General features: G+C 42.3%; 1 protein-coding gene across 8 annotated transcripts in view; it reads right to left on the bottom strand.

The window, feature by feature from the left end:
- Nucleotides 1-22,234, bottom strand: part of SCUBE1 (signal peptide, CUB domain and EGF like domain containing 1) — a 304,521-nt gene extending 282,287 nt beyond the window's left edge. For all 8 annotated transcript variants that reach the window (XM_038386054.2, XM_043515687.1, XM_043515695.1 and 5 more), the window contains exons 1-2: nt 21,981-22,234; nt 19,022-19,144 (exon numbers count right to left, since the gene is read on the bottom strand). In XM_038386054.2, coding sequence (XP_038241982.1) covers nt 19,022-19,144; nt 21,981-22,068 — 211 coding nt within the window. In that variant the 5' untranslated portion in view covers nt 22,069-22,234. The remainder of the gene's footprint in view (nt 1-19,021; nt 19,145-21,980) is intronic.
- Nucleotides 22,235-23,726: the final 1,492 nt, after the last annotated feature.

Here is a 23,726-nt window from a genome sequence, read left to right as displayed (position 1 = left end):
ACTCTCAGTGGGATCAGAGGGTAATGGCTTGTAGAAAGTGGTGTTGGAGAGCTGCCTAGTAGCCTCTTGTTCATACTCCGACCTATTCATGATGACGACAGCACCTCCTTTGTCAGCCTTTTTGATTACGATGTCAGAGTTGTTTCTGAGGCTGTGGATGGCACTGTGTTCTGCATGGCTGAGGTTATGGGGTAAGCGATGCTCCTTTTCCACAATTTCAGCTCGTGCATGTCGGCGGAAGCAGTCTATGTAGAAATCCAGGCTGCTGTTTCGACCTTCAGGAGGAGTCCACCCAGAATCCTTCTTTTTGTAGTGTTGGCAGGAAGGTCTCTGGGGTTAATATGTTGGTCAGAGGTGTGTTGGAAATATTCCTTGAGTCAGAGACGTCGAAAATAGGATTCTAGGTCACCACAGAACTGTATCATGTTCGTGGGGGTGGAGGGGCAAAAGGAGAGGCCCCGAGATAGGACAGATTCTTCTGCTGGGCTAAGAGTATAGTTGGATAGATTAACAATATTGCTGGGTGGGTTACGGGAACCATTGTTGTGGCCCCTTGTGGCATATAGTAGTTTAGATAGCTTAGTGTCCTTTTTCTTTTGTATAGTGTGTGTTGTAAATGGCTTGTCTAGTTTTTGTAAAGTCCAGCCACGAGGAAGTTTGTGTGGAAGGTTGGTTCTTTATGAGAGTATCCAGTTTTGAGAGCTCATTCTTAATCTTTCCCTGTTTGCTGTAGAGGATGTTGATCAGGTGGTTCCGCAGTTTCTTTGAGAGTGTGTGGCACAAGCTGTCAGCATAGTCTGTGTGGTATGTAGATTGTATGCAAATAGATCTAGAGTACAATTCTACCCCCACAAAGGAAAATATTGCCAACATCTGCTGAGATATGAAGTTAGATATAAATCCTCAGCCCCCACCTGCACAAAATTGCAGTAAATTATCACCTACTTCAGCAAAGCACTTATGTACCCGCTCAACTTTAAGCACTGAATTATTCCATTGATGTCAACAAGACTATTCACAGGTTCATAATTGAATCTAAGCTCCAACTACCAGATCATCAAATTAGAAATGAAGTACTCCAGTGCTATATCCTTCTGATAAGAACAAGTGGGGGACCATGTATATCATGTAATAGTTCTGTATAATAGGTTTTTCAATAACACTACTTACAATGAATAATAAATTACTAGGCTCTCACCATTTCAAATTGTATTGGCAGAGGCAGTGAATGAAAATAAATTAAGCCCAATTTTCACGTCAGCACCAAACACAAAGTTTGTTTGTCTAATAAATTGAATGCAGGAATCAAAGCAATCCAAGGTCATTTTGTGTATTTAATAATATCTCTGATATTGCCATCAGAGGTTGTGCAATAATGCAATGTCAATATATATGAGAACTTGGTCATGAATCTGATGTTATTCACAGTAGCAGATCGCATTGACTTCAGTGGAACTATTCCATTGTTTAGTGCTAAACATGTTTAAGCGTCTGCATGATCAGGGCCTTACCTTATCTTACCCCCCACCAAAATAACCACACACCTCAGAGAGAAAAGCTTTCATCTTTTGCAACTTCCTCTGATGGAGGAGACACTACAGTAGTAAAATATCAAGATGATATCCCCAATTCAGTAAAGCACTTAAAAGGACCTAAGCTTACATGTTAAGCACACATTTAAGTGCTTTTCTGAATCAAGGCATCTGAACAAAATAGCAATACAAAATACCATGGGGATGTATTCCTCCTGCTAGGAGTACTAGAAGTCCTAAGCATATAGGAAACCCTCACAACCTAAATACAGGAAGGGTGGTAGCACAATGACATTTGACATAATGACATTTACCATTATAAGATCTATAACTTTGCCAAACATTAACTATTTGGGTTGTACTTTTGCATGCCAGGTGTCTGCCACATGCTAACAATATCTGCAAAATTTCAGACAGATTAGTTCAGCCATTTCCGAGAATTAGACTAGGAGAAATGATTTTGCTTGCCCCTAATAAAAAATTCTGGTGACCATTTCTTTAAATAGTGCTAGTGTCCCCAGGCTTCGAAGCAGAGACTTGAAATTTGGCCGGGGACTGGCTTGTGTGTCTTTGTCCCTTTTGCCATTCCCATGAAAATCTGTCCCAATTTAGCCAAATAATAAACCTTTGGATAATCTCAGTTTGTGCAAGCTAAATAGAGACTTTAGATTTTCACAGATAAACATCTCCATATATTCCATTCTCAATGAACATGCTTTAGCTTTTCACAGCTTCTGGTGCAGACCAGTCTGTGCATGCACCATTCCCTCATAGCTTGTACACACTAGTGCTTACCTCACCATAATTTAGGTCACTCAGGGGTGTGGAAAAACCACCCCGAGTTACATAAATTACACCGACCTAAGCACAGGTGTGGACAGTGCTATATCAGCAGGAGATGCTCTCCCACTGCTATAGCTACTGCTGCTTGGAGAGGTGGAGTAATTATGCCATTGGGGAACTCTCTCCTGTTGGCATAGAGCGTCTACACTAGCAGCTACATTGGTACAGCTGTGCCACTATATCCATTCTAGTATGGACTAGCCCTCAGGATAACTAAGAACATTCCCTCTAGCTGAGGGCTATGGAACAAAGCAAGATTTTCCCTGTAGTTCCTGCTCCAGGCTGGGGTGGGACTGCCAGCAAAACTGAGAGCAGGGAAACTGGCTCTCCTGTGCTCTCAGTGACCCTCTTGCTGATGCTCAGGCCACACTATGGAAGCTGCCCAATTTAAATGCAGAGGGGATGAGAGCCAGCCTGGAGGGAAAGAAAGGAGTAGAATGGGAGAAGGAGTACAGTCAGATTAGGACTAGCGTGAGGAGGGACACTGTGACTTGGATCTGGGGTGATGGAAAGAAGGTTGGGATTGGGATGAGGACCCAGGGTTGGGGAAGAGACAGGAGTGGGACAGAGTCACAGTGGAGGAGATAGGGCAGAAGCACAAAGGGTCTGACACCATTAGAGCACTCTGCCCCCCAGAGCCTGGAATGGACCTGAAGATTCCTAACTTTCACCATTCCTTTTCTGTGAGCAAATATCTGTGAAAGCCCCTGGCAAAATGCATCTCTCATCCATCTCTAATGCTGGTCTTCAGATGATGACAATCTATTTATTTCTTTCAGTTACTCTGTTAGCTCAAGGTGTGGGGGATAAAAATGTTTCAACCCTGTTGTTGATCCATGTGGGTATCAATATGATGCCACATGATGAAATTTCTATATTTTTTCCAGTTTCTTTTTTAAAAAGCTAGGAAATTACACACACGCAAGCTAGAAGAACATTATAAAGGATGCAAAACAAAGCATTCAAAAAGAAAGTCACCTGTGCACGTTCTCTAAGGTTCTCTGATTTTTTAAGACCTTTTACATGTGAAAATTAATTTCCATCTTCGATTTAACAGAGTTTCCAGTCCTTTTATATTGATAAAGTCTTCAAAATTAACATCTACGGCTGAAAGTGTAGATATTTCCACTCACAGCTTATTCACAAACATAGCCACTGAAGCCAGTCTTCAGGTTCACCAAAGCCCACAGCTAGAGGTCCCCAATCTGGGGAGATTCTCTGAAAGATCTGCATCTGGGAATTATATGCATCTCTAACTGCTGTCTGTAATGCTAGGACCCCCACAAGCTCCCTCCTAATCTCAAGATGACAGCTTACACTGACCTGAAAATGTGGACTATGACCATGAAAATACAACCACCCAACTGCAGGCAGCCATCAAAGGATCAGACCCTGGAAGCATGCGCACACACCCACTCAATACCATCAATCCCCTAACAGCAGGTGGGAAAAGAGAAGGCCATCTGGGGAGCAGGGAACGAAGGAACCTTGCCTCCCACTCACCCTGAAGAGCGGCAGTAGCAGCCTCCCATGCACGGAGGAAACATGGGGCCAGATAAAAGAGAATCTCCTTTTTTTCGGGTAGGAAAGAGGAAAGGATACCATAGTACCGGCTTCTGTCCTCACCAGTTGAGAGTAAGAAAAGATCTCAAATGGAAGAGAAGATACAAGAAGGATTTAGGCGGGGATCCAGAGAAGACAGAACAGAATACAAGGAAGACAGATGAAAACGTAAAGAGGGAGAAAAAGAACGGGAAATAAGATTATGTAACATGAGAGAGAGCAAGGTGTGGGCTAGGGGACAGTTAGGCAGACGAATACTAGAGCCAATATGAAAGGGAAGGAATGCAAGGAAAGGATATGTTGCTTTGTGGAAAGAGATGGAGAAGAGGAGGGAAAGAAAACTAAACAGAAAGGAGCAATACAGAAAAATGTTGCTAAGATAGACACAATGTATTAGATGTATAAGAAGTGGAACAACAACAAAAAGACAAGACACACAACAACATTTAGGTTAATGAATTTTACTTATTCTCCCTGCAAACATCTCACACTGCATCTTTGTACATTTGGGGAAAGGGATAGCTTTCTTCTGAATACTTATTTTACATCATCCTAGCTGGCTCAGTAATTGGAGGCAGTGACCAGTTATCTGTATTTATATGTGAATAAATTTCTAGTGTATACATACAACTATCTGGCAGATGGGGAGCTTAACAGCTATTTAGAGAAGTGTCCTTGGAAAAATATTTTTCCATGTTGACAAATAGCTGTAGGGTTGTTGATAAATGAGGCACATTCCCAATCCTGGTATTTGTTTAGAGTATAGTAGAGTATGACAAAATTCGTATTCAAGAAGAATAGTTTTGAAAAAAATGTTAGGAGAAAATACTTTGTTCAAAGTAAAAAGGGGAGAATTCCAAACTAGGGCAATGGGGAAGCTGTTCATGGTAGCTCCCATCTGGTAGACCACAGTGGTGCTCCGACATGTAGGAAGAATGGGTTGCGGGCTGGAAAGAGAACCTGAAAATAAATAGAAGGGAGGCACACCCCTTCTACTGCATATACTGTGAACAGTCAGAATAGCTCACTCCAGAAGAGTAAATTGAAGGTTCAAATGAACCCTGCACAAGAAGGAAAGCCCTGCTCAAAGAATTAAAGGAGCAGCAGGAGAAAAGTTACCATAAGTAGCTGTTTCAGTTGAACTGCAGTGAAGTTCTATTAAGATTCGCAAAAGACTATTTCTGTGCTTAAAGAAAAGGAGGACTTGTGGCACCTTAGAGACTAACAAATTTATTTGAGCATAGGCTTTCGTGAGCTACAGCTCACTTCATCTGATGCTTCTATGTTCCTTCCAACCTCCAGTAATCTCATGAAAGTCCCATGAGATTCATCCCATAGAAAATCTGGGAAGTAGACACTTGTAGAAGTCGGTGCAAGGTAGAAAAAAATTGCAGAGCAACAGGAAACCTTACTGTTAGATACTGAGAGACACCTTTTTTTTTTAAGCTTAAAACAAGAGATTACATGCAGTTCTCAAATCAACAGGGACTAGAAGGAGGAAGAAACCAGAATTATTGTACTCAAATCAGATGGGCAGCTGATCACTCAGGGCTACATTCTCACACACTTACTAATATTGAGTAGTACTTTGGAAGTAGCTCTCATTTAAAATCAATGGAGCTGCTCACAGAATAAGGCAATGCTCAATGTGAATAATGATGGGAGAATTTAATACTTGGAGGAAAAAGCACCATGAAGTTGGGAAATGATGGAATATCCCTTCTTCTGTGCATAACTGGCCCGCTGCAAATCTATTTGACCAAAATAGACAACAATTATGTCTGATATAGGGGATCCAGTCTGGCAAGAGAGCCACAATTCTAGGGTGATGCCAAAATTAGACACACGCTATTAATGACTTATTTGACAACTCTAAAAGAAGTGGTATACAGTACCATATCAGAAGACCTGTAACTGTAAAACTACAAGTACAGCAACTTCAGTACCCTAGTGTTCCCTAAGGCGCTCAAGATTAATGTACAACCAGATCAGAAAGGATCAGATCAGTTATTATAGCTTCAAACACCAAACTGAGACCAGATTATGAAAGGGTATAGAGACTAAGAAAGCCATAATAAAGGCTATAAATTTAGGACTGAAACTGCATATTTACAGGGAAAATACATCCTCGGTCTTATCTGCAGCAGATTTTCAAGACACAGTACGTAGAAAAAGGATGGAGACAATTTTTAATAACGTTTGACCAGAGCTGTTCAGCAACCCAGAGAAACCCTTTTGGATTGTTTAATTTGCTGGAAGGAGCTGCTGTCTCAGCATATTATGTCTGCATCTGACCAAGCCAAGTATTACCTACAGCAAATGTTTACAGGCAATAACGACAAGGCTATGCAGTGATAATACTGAGGCTGAAATGAGGCAATATTTGGAAGGTCCCAGAGGATGAACCTTGCTTGAGCATATGAGCCTTATCTATTGTAATGAGATGGATCAACAACCAAAGGGGATTCTCTGGGGCAGAGCGTTTTCAGCAGATTGAAGCAGCCAGCCAGAGTAATCCCAAGGCAGGCAGAAAACACAAAGCATAAACAGGCAAGAAGGATTGCCTAATATTTCAGAATCTAGAGAACAGCAGCAGCGTTACCACATCAGGTGATGTCATTGGTAAAGATGGTCCAGTACCAAGGATCTGCTGAGACTGGATTGATGGAACAACCTTGGGAAAGGTTTTCCTGGGAAAAGACGGCATCATCACTCTATTCAAGAGGGTCCCAGAAGTCATTGCAATGATCCTTCCTTCTGTGGCAGTGAAACACACTATACAGAATGAGGTATCAAAACAGGAGTTGGGAAATGAGAACTCTGAGTGGATTTCTGGATTGCCATTGGATTGACCAGTGCAGCAGCAGCTGTCTAGTACTGTATGGATGATATACAGACCTATTTTTAGATGGCATCCTGATGTAGAGCAAGGGTTTTAAGCAGTACATGGAAAATATTTTTAAAAAATGCTTGAGAGATTGCAAGACTAGGGGGTAAAATTAAAAATGGTCAGCATGACCACCTCAAAAAAGAGAAATCTGGTAGCTGGGAAGGTTAATTTCAAGAGAAGGGTATGGAGCTGACACTTGAGATATGGCCACCACCATTCAAACTCTGAACACAAGAGATCAGAAATATTCCATGACATACAAAAAGCTAACAGATTTCCTGAGATACTATTAAGGGTTCATTAGATACTTCTCCAGTTGCTAAATCCTTACTGGGACCATTTTTAAAAGGACCTAATGAACAGAGGAACAAGAAACTTTCTACTTGCTTCCTGCCCAGAAAGCCACCAGGAGGCGTTGGAAATGCAGATGAACAGTTTTTCTACCCCATTTGTGACTCAGTCAGAATTCAGCCAAACATTAATTTTAATCATTGTGTTGGTTAAAGGGCTAGGGATGTTATTGTATCAGCAGTATGAGGATAAATTGCACATAATAGCCTCTGGGTCACAAACATTGATCCAGGTAGCGTGACAAAGCTCTGTCCTTGCCTCCATGGGTCCCGCGTTTCCTGGCGGATTTTGCTACCTTCAGAGGTTCACTGTGACCCTCCACGTAACCCTTCTCTCTCTCTAAAGACAAGGGTCACAATCTACTGAGCCATTTTCATCAAAAACCAGTGTGGGAGGTGAGGAGAAGTTATCCTTCCTTGCACAGTCTCAGTGATTAATCAGGGGGCAAAGGTGGGGGGGGGAGCCTGGGCCCACCCTCTACTCCAGACTCCAGCCCAGGGACCCTAATAGTATCAGCTATGGTAGCTGACACTTTAGAAACATGACATGTACAATTCCCTAGGCTACTTCCTCCACAGCAGCCCTCACTTCCTCAAGCTCCACTTCACCCTTACCTCAGGGCCTCCTTCCTTGTGCCTGATATGGTGTGTACTACTCACCCTCTCCAACAGCGCAACTTCTTCCCACAACTCCTGACATGCACACCCACCTGACTAACTGGGAGGCTTTTAACTAGTTTCAGCCAGCCCCTGGTTGGCTTCAGGTGTCCCAATCAACCTAGCCTTCTCCCTGCCTTGTGGAAAGTTCTTAATTGGCCCCAGGTGTCTTAATTGACCTGGAACAGCTTCCATTTCACTTATCCTGGTACCAGGGATTTGTTTAGCCTGGAAGTAATATCTATATCTCCCACTACTTTTCTATAGCCACCTGGCCTTGCCCCGTCACAGTAGGAATTGAACTGCCACGTGCATTCCAGGAAATCAGAATTCCTCGCTTTGAAGCGGATTCTTATTGAACAGTTCAGGCTCTAGCTGTACTGTGCTCCACACTTGTCTGCCTATATTGAAAGGCAATGACCATGACAAAATTAAATGCCTCACGCTACTGATGGGTATCAGATTAAAAGATTTCAATTTCATCGTAAGTCTGGGAAAACTTAACATCGATGCAGGTTCTCTCTCTATATATGGATAGCCTATACTTAGGGTTAGTACAATGGCCATGGATGACCAGTAGACAATCCCATCTTGAGGAGAAAATATACCAGATCCTTATTCCTGATACATCCAGACAGCCATGGGAGATGATCCTCTCCCCCTGAGACCCTTCTTTCAGCCAAGAGGTGCTCAAAGTAACAGAGTAAGAAACCCTACAGAACCCTAAATCCTCACTGAGATGAGTAACTGAGTGGAAAGGCAGAAAGCAAGCACTTATTGGACACAAATGGCAGCCGACTCCAGCTGTGAGACTCTTGATCCAAGAATGAGTCTGATTTAAGATTGAGGAAGAATTCAAACCTCCTCCTCCCCCCAAAAAACAAACAAAACATCCATGTTGTGCTACCAGAACTTTTTGCGTGAGATTAAGGTCCATCTTGGGAGTGAATGTGTGTGCTCTTTGAGGCAGGAACTGTCTCATGCACCTGTTTGTACAATGCATAGTACAATGGAGCACCAATGTTGGTTGGGGCCTCAAGGTTTCTACTGTGACATGATAAATAAAATTTCATTCAGCACAAGAGCTATTCTATTAGCCACAAATGAAGAACTAGAATATATTAGCAATGTGTCAGTTATTTAATGGGGAAAAATTCAGAAAAAGCCCCCTCTTGCAGAATATTACCACCACTATCCTCTGCTAGCTCATCTGCACTGACATTTATACATTAGAAAGGAGGACTACAAGTACATTGTAGTGTATAATAAATCACACTCAGGTCTTCCAACAACCAATCAGGTACAACAGCTGACTGACTGACTATTCAGAGTTTTTTTTGTTATTTCCCTTGGCAGTATGAAGCCACTGTAGCACAGCATGGTTGGTTTGCAGGTGGAAATGCCGCCCCCAAACGTATGGGTGTAGCTCTTCCAGAGCGTACACAATGGAGTAACATTCCTTTTCAGTGATTGACCAGAGGCTTTCCCTCTCAGACAGTTTTTTGCTGAGAAACATGAAAGGATGGAATTCTTGATCCGGTCCTTCCTGCATTAAAACTGCTTCCACTCCATGCTCAGATGCATCTGTGGTTACTAGGAAAGGTTTGTCAAAGTCTGGGGCCCTTAGCACAGGGTCAGACATGAGTGTCGCTTTAAGCTGATTAAAGATCTTCTGACACTCTTCAGTACACTGAACTGTATTTGGCTGTTTCTTTTTGGTTAGGTCTGTCAGTGGAGCGGTGATTTGGCTGTAGTGTGGTACAAATCACCTGTAATATCCGGCCAAGCCTAAGAAGGATTGGACCTGTTTCTTTGACTTTGGAACAGGCCACTTTTGATTAGCATTTACTTTGGCCTGTAAGAGATCGATAGTTCTTTGACCCACCTGGTGTCCAAGATAAGTCACTCTGTTTAGGCCTATTTGACACTTCTTAGGCTTAACAGTTAGTCCTGCCTCCCTTATGCACTCGAAGACTTTTTGCAGATGCTCCAGGTGTTCTGCCCATGAATCAGAAAAGATGGCCACATCATCAAGGTAGGTGACTCTAGATTCTCCCAATCTTGCTAGGAGACTATCTACAAGTTTTCGGAAAGTGTCAGGTTCATTTCACAGCCTGAAAGGGAGCACATTAAATTCATACAGCCCTACATGGGTGATGGCATTGGCAGATTCATCCAGCGGTACTTGCCAGTACCCCTTGGTTAAGTCTAAGGTAGAGATGAACTGGGCACGTCCCAGTTTCTCCAATAGCTCATCTGTGTGTGGCATTGGATAGTTGTCTGGGAGAGTTAAAGCATTTAGCTTATGGTAGTCCACGCAAAAGCATATAGTTTGGGAACTATAACCACTGGAGATGCCCATGCACTATTAGAGGGGTGTATTACACCTATCGGTAGCATGTCTCCTGTTCTATAGCAGTTTTGGCTTGAGGAGACAGCCGGTAAGGTTGGGCTCTAATTGGGCGAGCATTACCTGTGTCAATGGAGTGGTATGCCGTTTGGTCCATCCTGGGGTGGCTGAGAACATCGGTGTGAAGCTAGCGCACAGCTCCTTGATCTGCTGTTGCTGCATACATGGGAGGGTCATTGAGAGGTTCACCTCTTCCACTCCACCGTCACTGTTTCCTTCATAATAGACACCCTCAGGCCACTCATCATCATCTCCTCCCTGGGCTGTAAACTGACAAACCTTTAATTCTCTAGAATAAAAGGGCTTTAGAGAATTAACATGATACACTTTAGGCTTTAGGGTTAAGGTGGAGGATGCTATGAGATAGTTAACTGCTCCCAGGCGCTCTTGGACGTAAATGGCTCTTCCCATGATGCTTCCATCTTATGGGCCTGGGGAGCCTTAAAGACCATTACCTGGTCCCCTACTTTGAAGGGATGCTCTCTGGCATGTTTATCATACCAGACCTTTTGCTCTTCCTGAGCATCTGTTAGGTTTTCTCTAGCAAGGGCTAAAGAGTCTTGGAGGGTGTTTTGTAGGTTGTTTACAAAGTCCAGAATGTTAGTTCCTGGAGAACACAAACCTCTCCCATTGCTGCTTCACCAACTGTAATGGCTCCTTAACCTCATGGCCACACACAAGTTCAAATGGTGAAAATCCTAAACTGGGATGTGGTACAGCTCTGTAGGCAAAGAGCAACTGCTGCAACATTAGGTCCCAATCATTGGAGTGCTCATTTACGAATTTACGTATCACGGCCCCCAAAGTCTCATTAAACTTCTCCACCAGGAATTTGTTTGATGGTGGTAAGGGGTGGCAACCAAGTGGTTCACCCCATGAGCTTCCCAAAGGTTTTTCATGGTTCCTGCCAGGAAATTAGTTCCCGAATCTGTAAGGATGTCGGAGAGCCAACCTACCCTGGCAAAAATGTCTACTAGTGCCTGGCACACACTTTTAGTCCTAGTGTTGCTTAGAGCTACTGCTTCCAGCCATCAGGTGGCAAAATCCATGAAAGTCAGTATATACCACTTTCCTCTAGGTGTCTTTTTTGGAAAAGGACCCAGAATATCCACAGCTACTTGCTGAAATGGAACCTCCATGATGGGGAGTGGCTGGAGAGGGGCTTTGACCTGGTCTTGGGGTTTTCCCACTCTTTGGCATACCTCACAATACCAGACATAGGTAGAAATGTCCTTGCCTATTCCTTCCTAGTGGAAGGACTTCCCCAAACGGTCTTTGGTCCTGTTCACCCCAGCAGGCCACTAGGATGATCGTGGGCTAAGCTCAAGAGCTTTACCCAGAACTTAGTTGGAACTACCAACTGTCTTTGAGGATGCCAGTCTTCCTGGTGCCCACCCAAAAGAGTTTCCTTGTATAAAAGTCCTCTTTCTACAACAAACCGGATCGATTAGGAGAGCTGAGAGGTGGTGAGTTGTTCCGTGCTGCCATCCAAGCTCCCTGGAGGCTTTCATCTGCTTCTTGCTCGGCCTGGAACTGTTCCCTTGATGCTGGAGACATCAGTTCCTCACTGGATTGTGGACTTGGGCTTGGTCCCTCTGGAAGTGATGCAGGTGATGGGGGTTTTTCTGTTGACTGTGAACTGCTCTCCACTGGTGCACTATGTTGTGTTTCAGGCTCCGGTTGTGCCTCTTGTGCAGGTTTAGCTGCTGCTGTCAGTGCAAGCTTGGGGGTGCCCTCTGGTGTTGGAGTTGCCGACGGGGTTGCAAGCTCTGGATTCAGGGCTGGCAATGGTTCTGGTGCTGGTTGCTCCACCACTTCTGGTTCTGGGACTGGATCTGGCTGGGTCTCTGCAACTGGATCCACTACTGCTGTCGCAGACGTTGGCATGGGGTCCAATTCCACCACCTCAGTCTGGGTCTCTGGTAACACAGACTGGATCCTTGTAGAAGGCTCAGGAACAGAGCTACATGTGAAGGCTTGCTTAGCCTGGCTGTGGGTGACCATTCCCACCCACTTGGCTGGCCAAGTCTTCCCCCAGCAGCATGGGAATGGGATAATCGTCATAGACTGCAAAAGTCCACATTCCTGACCAGTGGACAGGCAACTTGGCTGTAGGCAAATCAAAAGAGTTTGATTTGAAGGGTTGAATCATCACTTGGGCCTCTGGGTTGATGAATTTGGGGTCCACTAGGGATTGGTGGATAGCTGACACTTGTACTCCAGTGTCCCTCTGTACGATAACCTTCTTCCCGCCCACACTCACAGTTTCGCTTTGCTCTGAGGATATCTGGGCGGCATCTGGGCCTGAGGACCTTTGGTGTGACCCCGGTGCCATGAACTGCAATCTGTTGGGGTTCTTGGGCAGTTGGCCTTTACATACCCCAGCTCATTACATTTAAAACATCGCCCGGCTAACTGGTCACTGGGGTGAGGTGGGTTGCTGGAGAATGGTGTGGTGGGACGATAAGGTGTCTGGGATTTTCCTTGGGGTGTAGTTGGGGCCTTGGGCTGCCCCTGGTGGTAGAGTGTGGTCTCGGGGTGTCCCTTCTGGTATCCACCCAAACTGTGACCAGGATTGTTCCTCTCTGCTACCTCCACTCATTTTGTTCCAATTTGTCCCACCTTTCTGACAGTCTGGGACTACTCGTATTGATCAGCATAAGAAGCAAGACTTTCTGATGAGTCCATTTTCTTATCCCATAAACACGGTTTTACATCATCATTGGTCATAGTCAGGAACTGCTCCTGGACACCCAAATCACACATTCCTTCAAAGCTAGTTACACCCCTTCCTTTGACCCATTTATCTAACAGATCCTTCATCTGGTTTACATAGGCCACATTACTTAGTCCAGCCCCTCTCTTGAGGGCTCTACATTTCACTCTGTAAGTTTCAGGTGTAATTTGAAATTGCTTCAAAATCAAATCCTTGAATTTACCATAGACAGAAGCATCCTCAATAGGCGTCTTTTTGAATATGTCCAAAGCTCTTTCAGTCAATTTTTCTATCTATGTGGTCATCTTGTGATCTTCAGAAATTGCATGGAAGGTGCACAGTCTCTCAAGGGTGATGAAATATTCAGCAATATCACTGGATTCATCATACTGTGGACATAGTCATTCCCATTTGTGGATTTTTGGGGAGGTGGCTGCTGAAGAGTTTTGTCCTTTTAACTTTATCACCTCCAGTTCATGCTTCCTCTTTCCCTCTCCTCCTGAACATGCTGGCTCTCTTTTTCCTTCTCCTCCCTAGCAACTTTTTCGCTGGCCACTTGTGCATCAATCTCAATCTGTTAATTCCAGTTATCTTTCATATTTCTTCTTTCTTCAGCTTCCAATTTGGCTAAATCTAGTTTCTTTTGGACATCACTTTCCATCATCCTAGCCTCCCTCCACTTAGCCTAGCCTAACCTGAGAGCTAGAAAGAAAAAAAAAATGTAGCTTATGAATTCCCTTGCTGTAGCTTAACTACTCTGCCCTGAGGCAGAGAAGAAACAAACAAACAAAAAAAAATCCTCCCTGACTTCAAGCAGTCAAAAGGAAAAAATATTTTCTTTTTAAAATCTTAAGGTCTGTGCTTCTTGTTCAAAATGATCCCACCGCGTCGCCACCATGTCAGGGTTCCCTCCCCACTCTGAACTCTATGGTCAAGATGTGGGGACCCACATGAAAGACCACCTAAGCTTATTTCTACCATCTTAGGTTAAAAACTTCCCCAAGGCACAAATTCTTCCTTGTCCTTGGATGAGTACTGCTGCTACCACCAAGTGAGTTAGACAAAGTTCCAGGAAAAGGACCACTTGGAGCTCCTGTTTCCCAAAAATATTCCCCCAAGCCCCTTCACCCCCTTTCCTGGGAAGGCTTGAGAATAATCTACCAACCAGATAGGTAAACAAGGTGCGCCCAGACCAGACCCTTGGGTTTTTAGGACACTAAAACCCAAATCAGATTCTTAAAAAACAGAACTTTATTATCAGGGAAAAAAAAGTAGAAGCACCACCTCTGTAAAATCAGGATGGAAGGTAATTTTACAGGGTAATAAGACTTAAAACACAGAGGATTTCCCCCTAGGCAAAACTTCAAAGTTACAGAAAACAGGGATAAACCTCCCTCTTAGCACAGGGAAAAGTCACAGGCTAAAACAAAAGATAATCTAACGCATTCCCTGCTATTACTTACTATTTCTGTAATATTAGATGTATCATTTCAGTAGGAGCTGGATTACTTGCTTGGTCTCTTTCTGTCTTGGAGAGACCACACATAGAGCACAAAACAAAGCCTTTCCCCGCCTGCCCCAGATTTGAAAGCATCTTTCCCATTGGTCCTTCTGGTCAGGTGCCAACTAGGTTAATTGAACTGATTAAGCCTTTACAGGTAAGGGGATTCTGTACCTCTGGTCAAGAGGGATTTTATTTTACTGCATACATAAAGGTTGTTACCCTTCCCTTTATATTTATCTCACACACACACACACACACAGGATATATGTTTAATGCCATTTTAAAATGTTGAAAGTCACATTTCTATAAAGAAAGGGAGTGGCTTTGGACCACGGAAGAATAAGGCCATAGTTCTGGTACTTGTGAGTATTAACATAAAATTCAATATTTGGACCCTAGAAGTATATTTTAAACACCTTAAACTGGATAGTTTGTTCAAAAGGGATGCAAAATTGCAGGCTGGACCAGGGCATAGGAACTGCTTTTTGTGTCTTCTGTCTTCATATCTAGTAGAGCAGCAGGAGCACGGGTGGGAGCAGAAATGTCGAACTAGGGAGAACAAAAGACGGTGAGAAACAGAGGGATTGGGGGACCTTTCCCCTTTATTGGGAAAACTTGGACAGTCAGAGAAGCCCAGTCCAACCGATGTTCATGGAAAATCAAAGTTTAGAGGAGCTCTGTACAGACAAGAGATCCCTACCCAGAGAAATTAAGGATCAGCAGGAAAAGTTACTGTTTCAGTCTAATTGCTAAAAGGTCACTTCAGGTTCTCAAGAGAGTGTTTCTGCACCTGTAAATTTCTTCCAACCCTTTTGTTTATAGAGTAGCAACAGATTCCAGCACAAGAAACTGGGCTCCACTTTTCCTACAGCAGAAGAGACAAGTATTAACGTTAAGATCCTACCTTTTTATTTTAAAATGACTAACTAGATTTTAAGAAGTAAATAAATGCCATGGCCAGATTTGTGAGTTTGTATTTTTTGTGTAGGCAATGTGGGTGTCAGACCAATTGTATAAATACATAAATCAAGTATGTTTTCACTACCTCCCCTGTCCCCAAAAATGTCATTTCCATTGACTCAAAAAAATATCTCAGGCAGGCCCTAGGAAAAAAATGTTACCATGTACAGTGGAACCCATTTACAGTATATTCAACAATTTTAGTGAACTCTGTTTATGATTTATAAATCTTGATCTGTTTCAGTTCATTACAGTGCGTGAGCTGCAGTTCCAGTTATGGGGAACCCCAGCTTATTTTGTAAAATTTGGTTCAGTGGCAAAAGCAACTTCACTATCAGAGGGTTGCCCTGTGGTGGTGTTTTTTTTTTTTTTGTAAGGAAGTTAAGCAACATATATGATAGTTCTCACTGGCATTTGTAACAGACACTTAGTGAGACAATGTTATCTTTCAAAATGACCTCTTGTTTTCAGAGAAATTTCAGTAGATCGAAAACCATTTGGAAGAACTTTGATATAAAGAGACAGAATAATTAATTGTTCCAGTTCTGGCTTTGACACTGTAGATATTATTATTTGTCATATTTCATTGGGAGAATTATCTTTGTTATCACAGACATAACAGCATGTATCTTACAAAATAGCTTTCAGGAGTTTGGCTACTGGAAGTATTTGTCTTGTAGTAATGTATTACATAACAATCAATACTGTTGCTCTGTTTTTCTCTATGGTTTTTGTAAGTTTGACCTGAAGATGCAAAATTAATTTATTCTTGCCAAGTAACAGACGGGGAGGTAGATCTTAGCTCTGCCACTGAGTTGCTGTGTGACCTTATCTTAACCTCCCTCTACCTAAGTATACTTATCTATAAAAAAAGCATAAATGATGTTCACCCACCTTATCAGGGTCCTGTGGAACTTTATTAATGAATGATTGTAAAGTGATTTGAGAGGAGTTATATGAGTATTATAAAATAAACCTCCAAATATTTTAAGAATTGGTAAGTTTGAGGAGGGAAACATTTGAAATACGTCAAATTGTCTCCCTACCCCAAACAAAATTTTCTATCAGACAAGAACTTAAGACGGATATAAAACTGCTGCAATGTTCTTACCATAACAATCCACATAACATTAGTAGAAACTAAGGTTATAGATCATATACCAGGGATTATGTACTGTGTTACATTTTAGCGAGTTTACATTAATTTACCTGAATTAACCAACAACTTAACATCCATGCAGAACATGTCCAAGTTTGCCTTGCCTACTTTACTTATCAAGTTTGACAGATGCTAAATACCATCAAATACTAGAATTTAAAATTAGCCATACAAATTCCATTTTGTACACAATTCTGCGGCGAAGTCTGTACTTTACTACTGACAGAGCTATCTTTTTTAAATGAGCCAAGGTAAGTCAGGCAAAGAAAAATATATGTATTTAATAAGTATGGATATCAGCCAGGTCAACCATTAAACACAGATCAACATCTAAAATATGAGTAGTTAATGCTTAGAGAAATGTTTGATGTAGAAAGCCAGTACAGCAACAAGGATCAGTGCTAAGGACATCACATCTTTTGTAGCAATAGCCTTAATTAGGATTTCCTCTAAGTGTAGAGTTCATTGTCTGGAAAATAAGAATGGGGGAGGAAAATGGAGCTGGATAAATATTCTCTCGATCTGTTTGCAAGAAAAAAAACCTCTGGCTTCCAACAAACAGCAGTTCAGAGACACTACAGCACCGAGAGGTGGACAGTAGGAATTTATTTTGGTCAATTTAAACCCAAGACAGAAAAATATGACAACCACAAAAATGCTTTATGAGGGCACTTGAACAAACATTTTGGAAGTCCAGTGAAAATAATATGTCGTTTCAAATTTTTGTGGACTTCAGCAAAGTCATTTTTAGGTCTTTAATCTTTTTAATAATTTAACAGTATAATAGTATACTGCACTAAACAATTTGAAAAAGTTGCAGACTGCTCTAGAAACACACACAGATTTGGAAGGAAATTTATAACACTGCTAAACATCTACAAGTGAAAAAAACAAAAGAAACCCCTGCATCCTGCAGTGACTATAATATTCATTCTTGCCAACAAAATAATGATCTCTCTGGTGAAGGACAAAAGACAAGATGGACTATGTAACATTTGAAATATTAATTTATATAATGCCTATCAAAATACCCTAGACACTTAGAATGGATTGACTTAAAGACGAAAGTAAAGCCACAATTAAAGTCAGTATAAATACAATAAACCCAATGGCATGCCAAAGGCCCCTTGAAATAAAAAATGGGCTTTAAAAATGGCTAATTCTATAGCTTTGTACAGATCAAGTAGGGAAGGTGTTCCACAGACTCAGAGATACACGCAGTCACTTTATATACACATCACTTTAAGAGCCCCTCAAAGCTTTTGGTTTTTTGTTCAGTTACAGTCCTTGTCCTATGGAAATCAAGGGCAGAATTTCCACTGACTTCAGTGGGGGCTGGGTCAGGCTCTTGGTGAGGTTCCAGAAACTCAGGAAGGTTTATAGTCTCTTGATAACATCAGTAAATCAAATATAGGATGAGCTGGACAACTGGGTTTCCTACCCAAACTGTAATCATTGTAATTCAAAAGGGAGAGAGAGAATTTGTCACTTACACAAGAACAAGAGGACACTCAATGAAAATGAAAGGTAGCAAATTCAAAACCAATAAGAGAAAATATTTTTGTCATATGATACACAATGTGCTCTGGAACTCATTATCCCAAGATATCATTGAGCCCAAAAAGCTTATGAGCATGAAATAAAAAGCCACCTACATTGATAACAAGATCATGCAGAGCTATAATTGCAAATATGTAAAAAAGAGCTTTGGAAGATGTATAAACCTGGACTCTTCAAGGTTTATGCCAATGTCTAACTATTGGGGGATTAGGGGAGGTTGGAGAAACAGGTTAGCCCATGACTGCCTACAGTTTTCTACATCTTCCTCTGAAACATCTGGTACCGGTCACTGCCAGCAATGGGACACTGGAGTACACGGGCCAATGGTTCAGTACAGCATCTTATGTTACTATCCGTCTTTAACCGTGGGGAATTTTAAAGAGAAATAACAACTAGCTCATAAACTGTCTCTCCCATCACTGATTTGTGTGATATGAGAATTAGAAAGAAAGGGCTAGAGATCTATTCCCCCCGTAACCACACTCTGCAGTTCAGAGTCACTGCTTAGTACCAGCCAAAACTGTTTGGAGCTTTCCAGGCTCAGATCCCTCTCTACTAGGGTTATGATCACGTGATTTGAATAGGACCTTTTTAAACAAACACCCTCGTGCGCTTCTTGGAACATTTTTGTTTAAAACCGGATTGGCTTTAATAGAAGACGATTCTCCCTGGTTTTATTTTTTAAAGCGGACTGTAGGACACTATGTTGTTGAAGCAGAACAATTAGCAGAAGCAGCAGGGGATGCTTGCCAATAAACACCAAGATTTGAGGTTAAGCAGCTGTAAATCTACATTAATCGTTTGAGGAATTCAACTGTTTACAGAGCAAACAAATAGGAGGCAGGGGGGTGGGGGAAGAAAGAGGAGCTATCCTTACCTTCACATTGTTTCCCTTCTCCTTTATAACCTGGTTTACAGATGCATTTGTAGGATTTAGGTGTATTTTGACATATTGCATCAATGTGGCAATCGTCTGTCCCTTCGGCACATTCATCAGCATCTGTAATCACAGAATGAACACATGAGAGATATAAGAAGAGATCTCAGTGTGAGAGATCAGAAACCCCTTTATATGGACACTCCAACTGAAGAAGCTGTTTAGTCGACTGCCTTCTAAGTTTCACTATGAACAGAGGGGTTTATTTTATTTGGTTATTGTTGCTGCTGTTGTTCTTTTTTACTTGTTTAAAAATATCCCAACCTTTAATTCTCTAAAGCTAGTTTTATTCCTCCACAAAGTTTAAAGGCTCAAAAATCCTTCACATGCATTAGGAATAAAATTATTTGCATGTGTTAGAAGTTTTGTATCTACACAGTCTATAGTGTAGATCTACACTGGAAAAATGTACACTAATTTCAACCAACTCTATTAGTCTGTCTAATCATCTAATAAGAGATTAGAGTGACCGGGAAAAGTAAATTTGGATATCACCAGAAAACATCTCTTAATTTAGAAAGACAGATGCCAGTTTAAACAAACTACCTTAACAGGGCAATGAGAAAAATATTTGAAGAGTCAAACTACATTAATCCTTTTTATTAAAACAAAAAACAAAAACACATCCAACAATGAATGGGAGAGCATAGGGAACTCCAGAAATTTGTGGGGAGAAGAGTACCTGCAGTAAATGTATACATACCCCAAAACTCATTTAAAACAAACTGCATGTTCAACCTCTCTGAACGTTCTCCTTTCAGAGTCTTTAATGATGTGTAGACTTTTAAAACAAAGATACAAGATTGCTTTTTTAAAAAAAGCACCCCCCATGATGAGCACTAGTTTTCTCCTTAGATTTTTTAAAGGGGGGGGGGGAGAATGGGTTGAGAAGAAGGGAATGTTAATGAAGTGAACATATAAAGACAAGCTAACCCTTTTCACTGACGTTCTGCAGGTGTACATGGGAAAATTTAAAATCCAGTGACAACTACACACACTTCCTTCTTTCTCCATCTACTGTAATTGAATGCATGAAGTGACTGCCAGAGAAGAGGCAATGAAGTTGCCAAGGGGGAGGGAAATGACTGACGCTTTGGAAGAATGTCAGTTTCTGTGGGAGATGGGCCCTCCAAAGCCTCAGCGCTAACGGAGGAAAGTGGCCACGGGCTATTGATTGCTGTCTTAATGTCAATAAAGAAAATCTCCCTTAGTGGGAATACACTTCAAATGGATTTCCTCACAATTTAATGCAGTAGGCACATCTGGGGCTCCCTAGCTAGACACACTCACACACACACATAGAGGGAGCCCTCTGATCAGGAGTAATATTTTATGATCTGGGGAACAGTTAAAGCACGATAAGTGAAGCTAGGATTTATGCTTATAAAGTAACGGGAGTAGGATGGGGGGGGGGGGGGAAGAGGAAAGAAGGAATCCAGGGACATCCATGTGCAGTTTGTTTCATGCCAATTAGATTAACAGATCCTCAGAAAAGGTGCAGTAAAGTGAAAACAGTTGTATTGAAATCCTAATGCTAATTGTTTCAGAAATGCTCACTCAGCCATCTCCAGTGATGAAACAAGGATCCTTCAAAGTCACCGGGGAGAAGGAGGGGCTATTTGGAGGAAGGCGAATAATCAGATATTGCACACATCAGAGAACTTTGCAAAGAGGGGGAATAAAGGACAGAATTGCTTTCAGGATGCACCTTCGCTTTCCTTTAAGAATCTGAACCAGCCAAACAACAAGGAATCTGGATTTTTTTTTTAAAGGAATAGGAAGAAAAAAGTTTTTTCCCCACTCGAAAGCAGAGTACTGTGTCTCCTTGAGAAACGCAGGGCTTCTGTAATCGGGTTCCTTCTTTCTTTTCCTTTCGTTTATTTTAGCTGCAGAGCCAGTTCAGATCTAGCTGTGATTTACGTGAATTCGCTTGGGGAGGGGGGCTGAGGGTATTTTGCTGAGATCAGGCACAGATTCAGTCAAGCACAGAAAGAAGAGAAGATTTTTTTAAAACGCCTTGGTTCATATTTTTGACTCATTAAATTGGCACCCATCTCCAGTCAAGATCAGCAGAAGTGACAGCTGGGCTCTTTATAATGCCGTCAAAAATTTAAACTGCATTGAGCCAAGGGGGACATTTCGCAGCAACCAGAAGATGCCTGGGAGTCAGGCGTGAATGCCAATGAGTCAAACGAAAAAGGCAAAACCAAATATGAGCTTTTCCCCGCTACTAATTTCACGTTGTCTTTCCTGGGCTACAACAATTTGTACACGAGAGGCGTGCATTTTGCTTCATCAATCCCCTTACATTTTGGGAGAAGCGGTTTAAAAAAAACAAACTCCCTCAAGTTTGATTTAAAAAAAGAAAACTTCGAGAGCTGTATGCAGCTTTACCAACAAACCAGATAAACCCCCACTGGTTTACAGCATTTCTGTGCAGAGATTTTACAACGTAGCGAAGTTAATATTTCATGGGGGGGCAATTTAAAAGGTATAAGACAAGTGGAGGATAATATCAGGTCTTTAGGTTAACGGAAAGACACGGGAAACTTTAAAATATACAATACCTAACCTTTTCCTTGCACAGAACCTAGATTTATTTGCACCAGTTATCTATTTTCATAAGCACTTATGGGAAGTAACTTTAAAAAAAAATACCTTCCGAAAACGTCTCTTTGCATATAAGAGCATCAAACACAGAGGAGAACTCGTCCCCACAGCAGCTTTGAAAGCCCTTCGCAATATTAGCAGCAAAATCAAAAGAGGTCTACTCCTCCCTCCTTCCCCACACCTTTATAGAAATAAGAGGGGAGGGAGAAGAAATACAGTCCCTTCCTCAGCAATTGCTTTCCACAAGCCGCGTGTAAAGAACGAGGAGTAGGCGAAAGATCTCTCTTACCTGGGACCCCATTGCCTCCCGCAAACCTGCCAGTGTAGAAGAGAGCGAAAACCAAGCAAAAGTGCCACGAAAAACAAACAGTGCCCATGATAACGATATGATTCACTGCACTTGGTGTGTTTCTTTGATAAGAGACGCGCTCGGGACTGGCAGAGGGGAGCCGGAGAGCCTGACGCGCTGACAGCACCCCGCTGATTCGCAGAGGGACCCGGAGGGTGGGCGGGACGGACGGGGAGGGATTGCCAATCCCGCCACGGGCTCCGGCGAGAGGGGAGGGGGAGGTGGAAAGGCAGAAGCGGGGAGGGGCCGCGAATTGAACTCTTCACAGAGCCTTTTAGGAGAGATTGGTATTCCTCGCCCCCCTCCCACCCCCTTTCCCCAGCCCGTCGCTCTATTCCCCCACTTGTCCTTGCTACCTTGTCCCCGTTCCCACAGGTAAGAAGCACACAGGATAGGGCTGGGGGGTGACTGGTTTCATTGCCACGAGTCATTTTTCAATACTAAACACGGGGGACACTCAGTGGAAAGTTTCCTCCCCCCTTAAATATTCAAGGAGCTAATCTGACTTTCATCTGGGCTTTTCTTGGTGAAATAACACCCCCCCCTTCTCTCTCTTCCCCCCCCCCCTCCCCGCCCTTTCGTGCTGGAGAAAGCTTCCCACATCACATCTGCTACAAGAGTCTCAAGTACGTCGAAAGTCCTTAAGGAGCCTTAAATGTTCTTGTGGCCACTCAGCCTCTGCCCCCTCGGAGGGTTTCAGTGATTGCCTGCATTGCAAAGAAATGGCTCCTCTCAAAGTAAAGGCAGGAGGCTTTGAAGACAGACAGTCCAGCAAACCCAACAGCAGATCTCCTTGACAACCAATATGAGGGATCCCCCCCCCCCCTTCCTGGTCTCACACTAAAAGAAAACTTTTTTTTTGTCCCCTTTGCCTTCCCCAGCCTCATCTAACTCTTAGTGTTGTCTTTTCCACTTGCCTCGGGTCATTACCGGCCACTAGATTTCCATAACATTTTAACAGAATTCTAGGGCTTTAGTACAGACAGACAGAATAGCGAGGAACACGATCTCGATTTGTTTGACCATCCCAACACAACGGCGAGAGTTTTCTTACCACTGTTGTTTTACAAACTAAGTCCAAACTTCAGTGATTCAGAAACTATGGATTCATGCAGCTCTGTTGCACAGAGGGAAACTGTCACTTGTCTGTTAATGCAGGTAACAAATATAGCTCCTATCTCAAGTCCCCTAAAGGTTGGAAACTCGGAGTCTGCATTTTATATTCTACTCTCTTGACGATTTCCATCTCCCCCCACCCAAAAAAATCGATGTAGCTGGATACATTTTGTTTAGATCATATCAGTTTCACCCTCTCTTCTGCTCCAAACGCTTTTGCTCCAAACGCAAACATTGAAAGCAGCTTTCTTTCGAAAAGGGTAATCTGGCAAATGTAAATTTTGAACCACACATATTATTTTTTAAGAAGATATATCTTGTTCAAGCTGATTATAAATCAATGTTTTTTACAGATACCTCCCCAGTGAAATACTGGCTACTGTAGACTTGTTTTTCACCATTTGAAATCAAAGTAGAATGCCTTTTAGGTAGAAATAAAATTGACTTTTCACTATTTTCAGAATAATAAAAACCCTTTTGCTAATCTATTATCAAGTTCTTTCCCATTATATGTATTTGTTTTTAGCACCATATATTTGCTCATAAGAGTAACATCAATATTTTAAAGCC

The sequence above is a fragment of the Dermochelys coriacea genome, chromosome 1, assembly GCF_009764565.3.
Source record: "Dermochelys coriacea isolate rDerCor1 chromosome 1, rDerCor1.pri.v4, whole genome shotgun sequence".
Classification (NCBI taxonomy): Eukaryota; Metazoa; Chordata; order Testudines; family Dermochelyidae; genus Dermochelys; species Dermochelys coriacea.
Note: the sequence above shows the minus strand (reverse complement) of the source record. Positions and strands in the feature narration are given on the sequence as shown.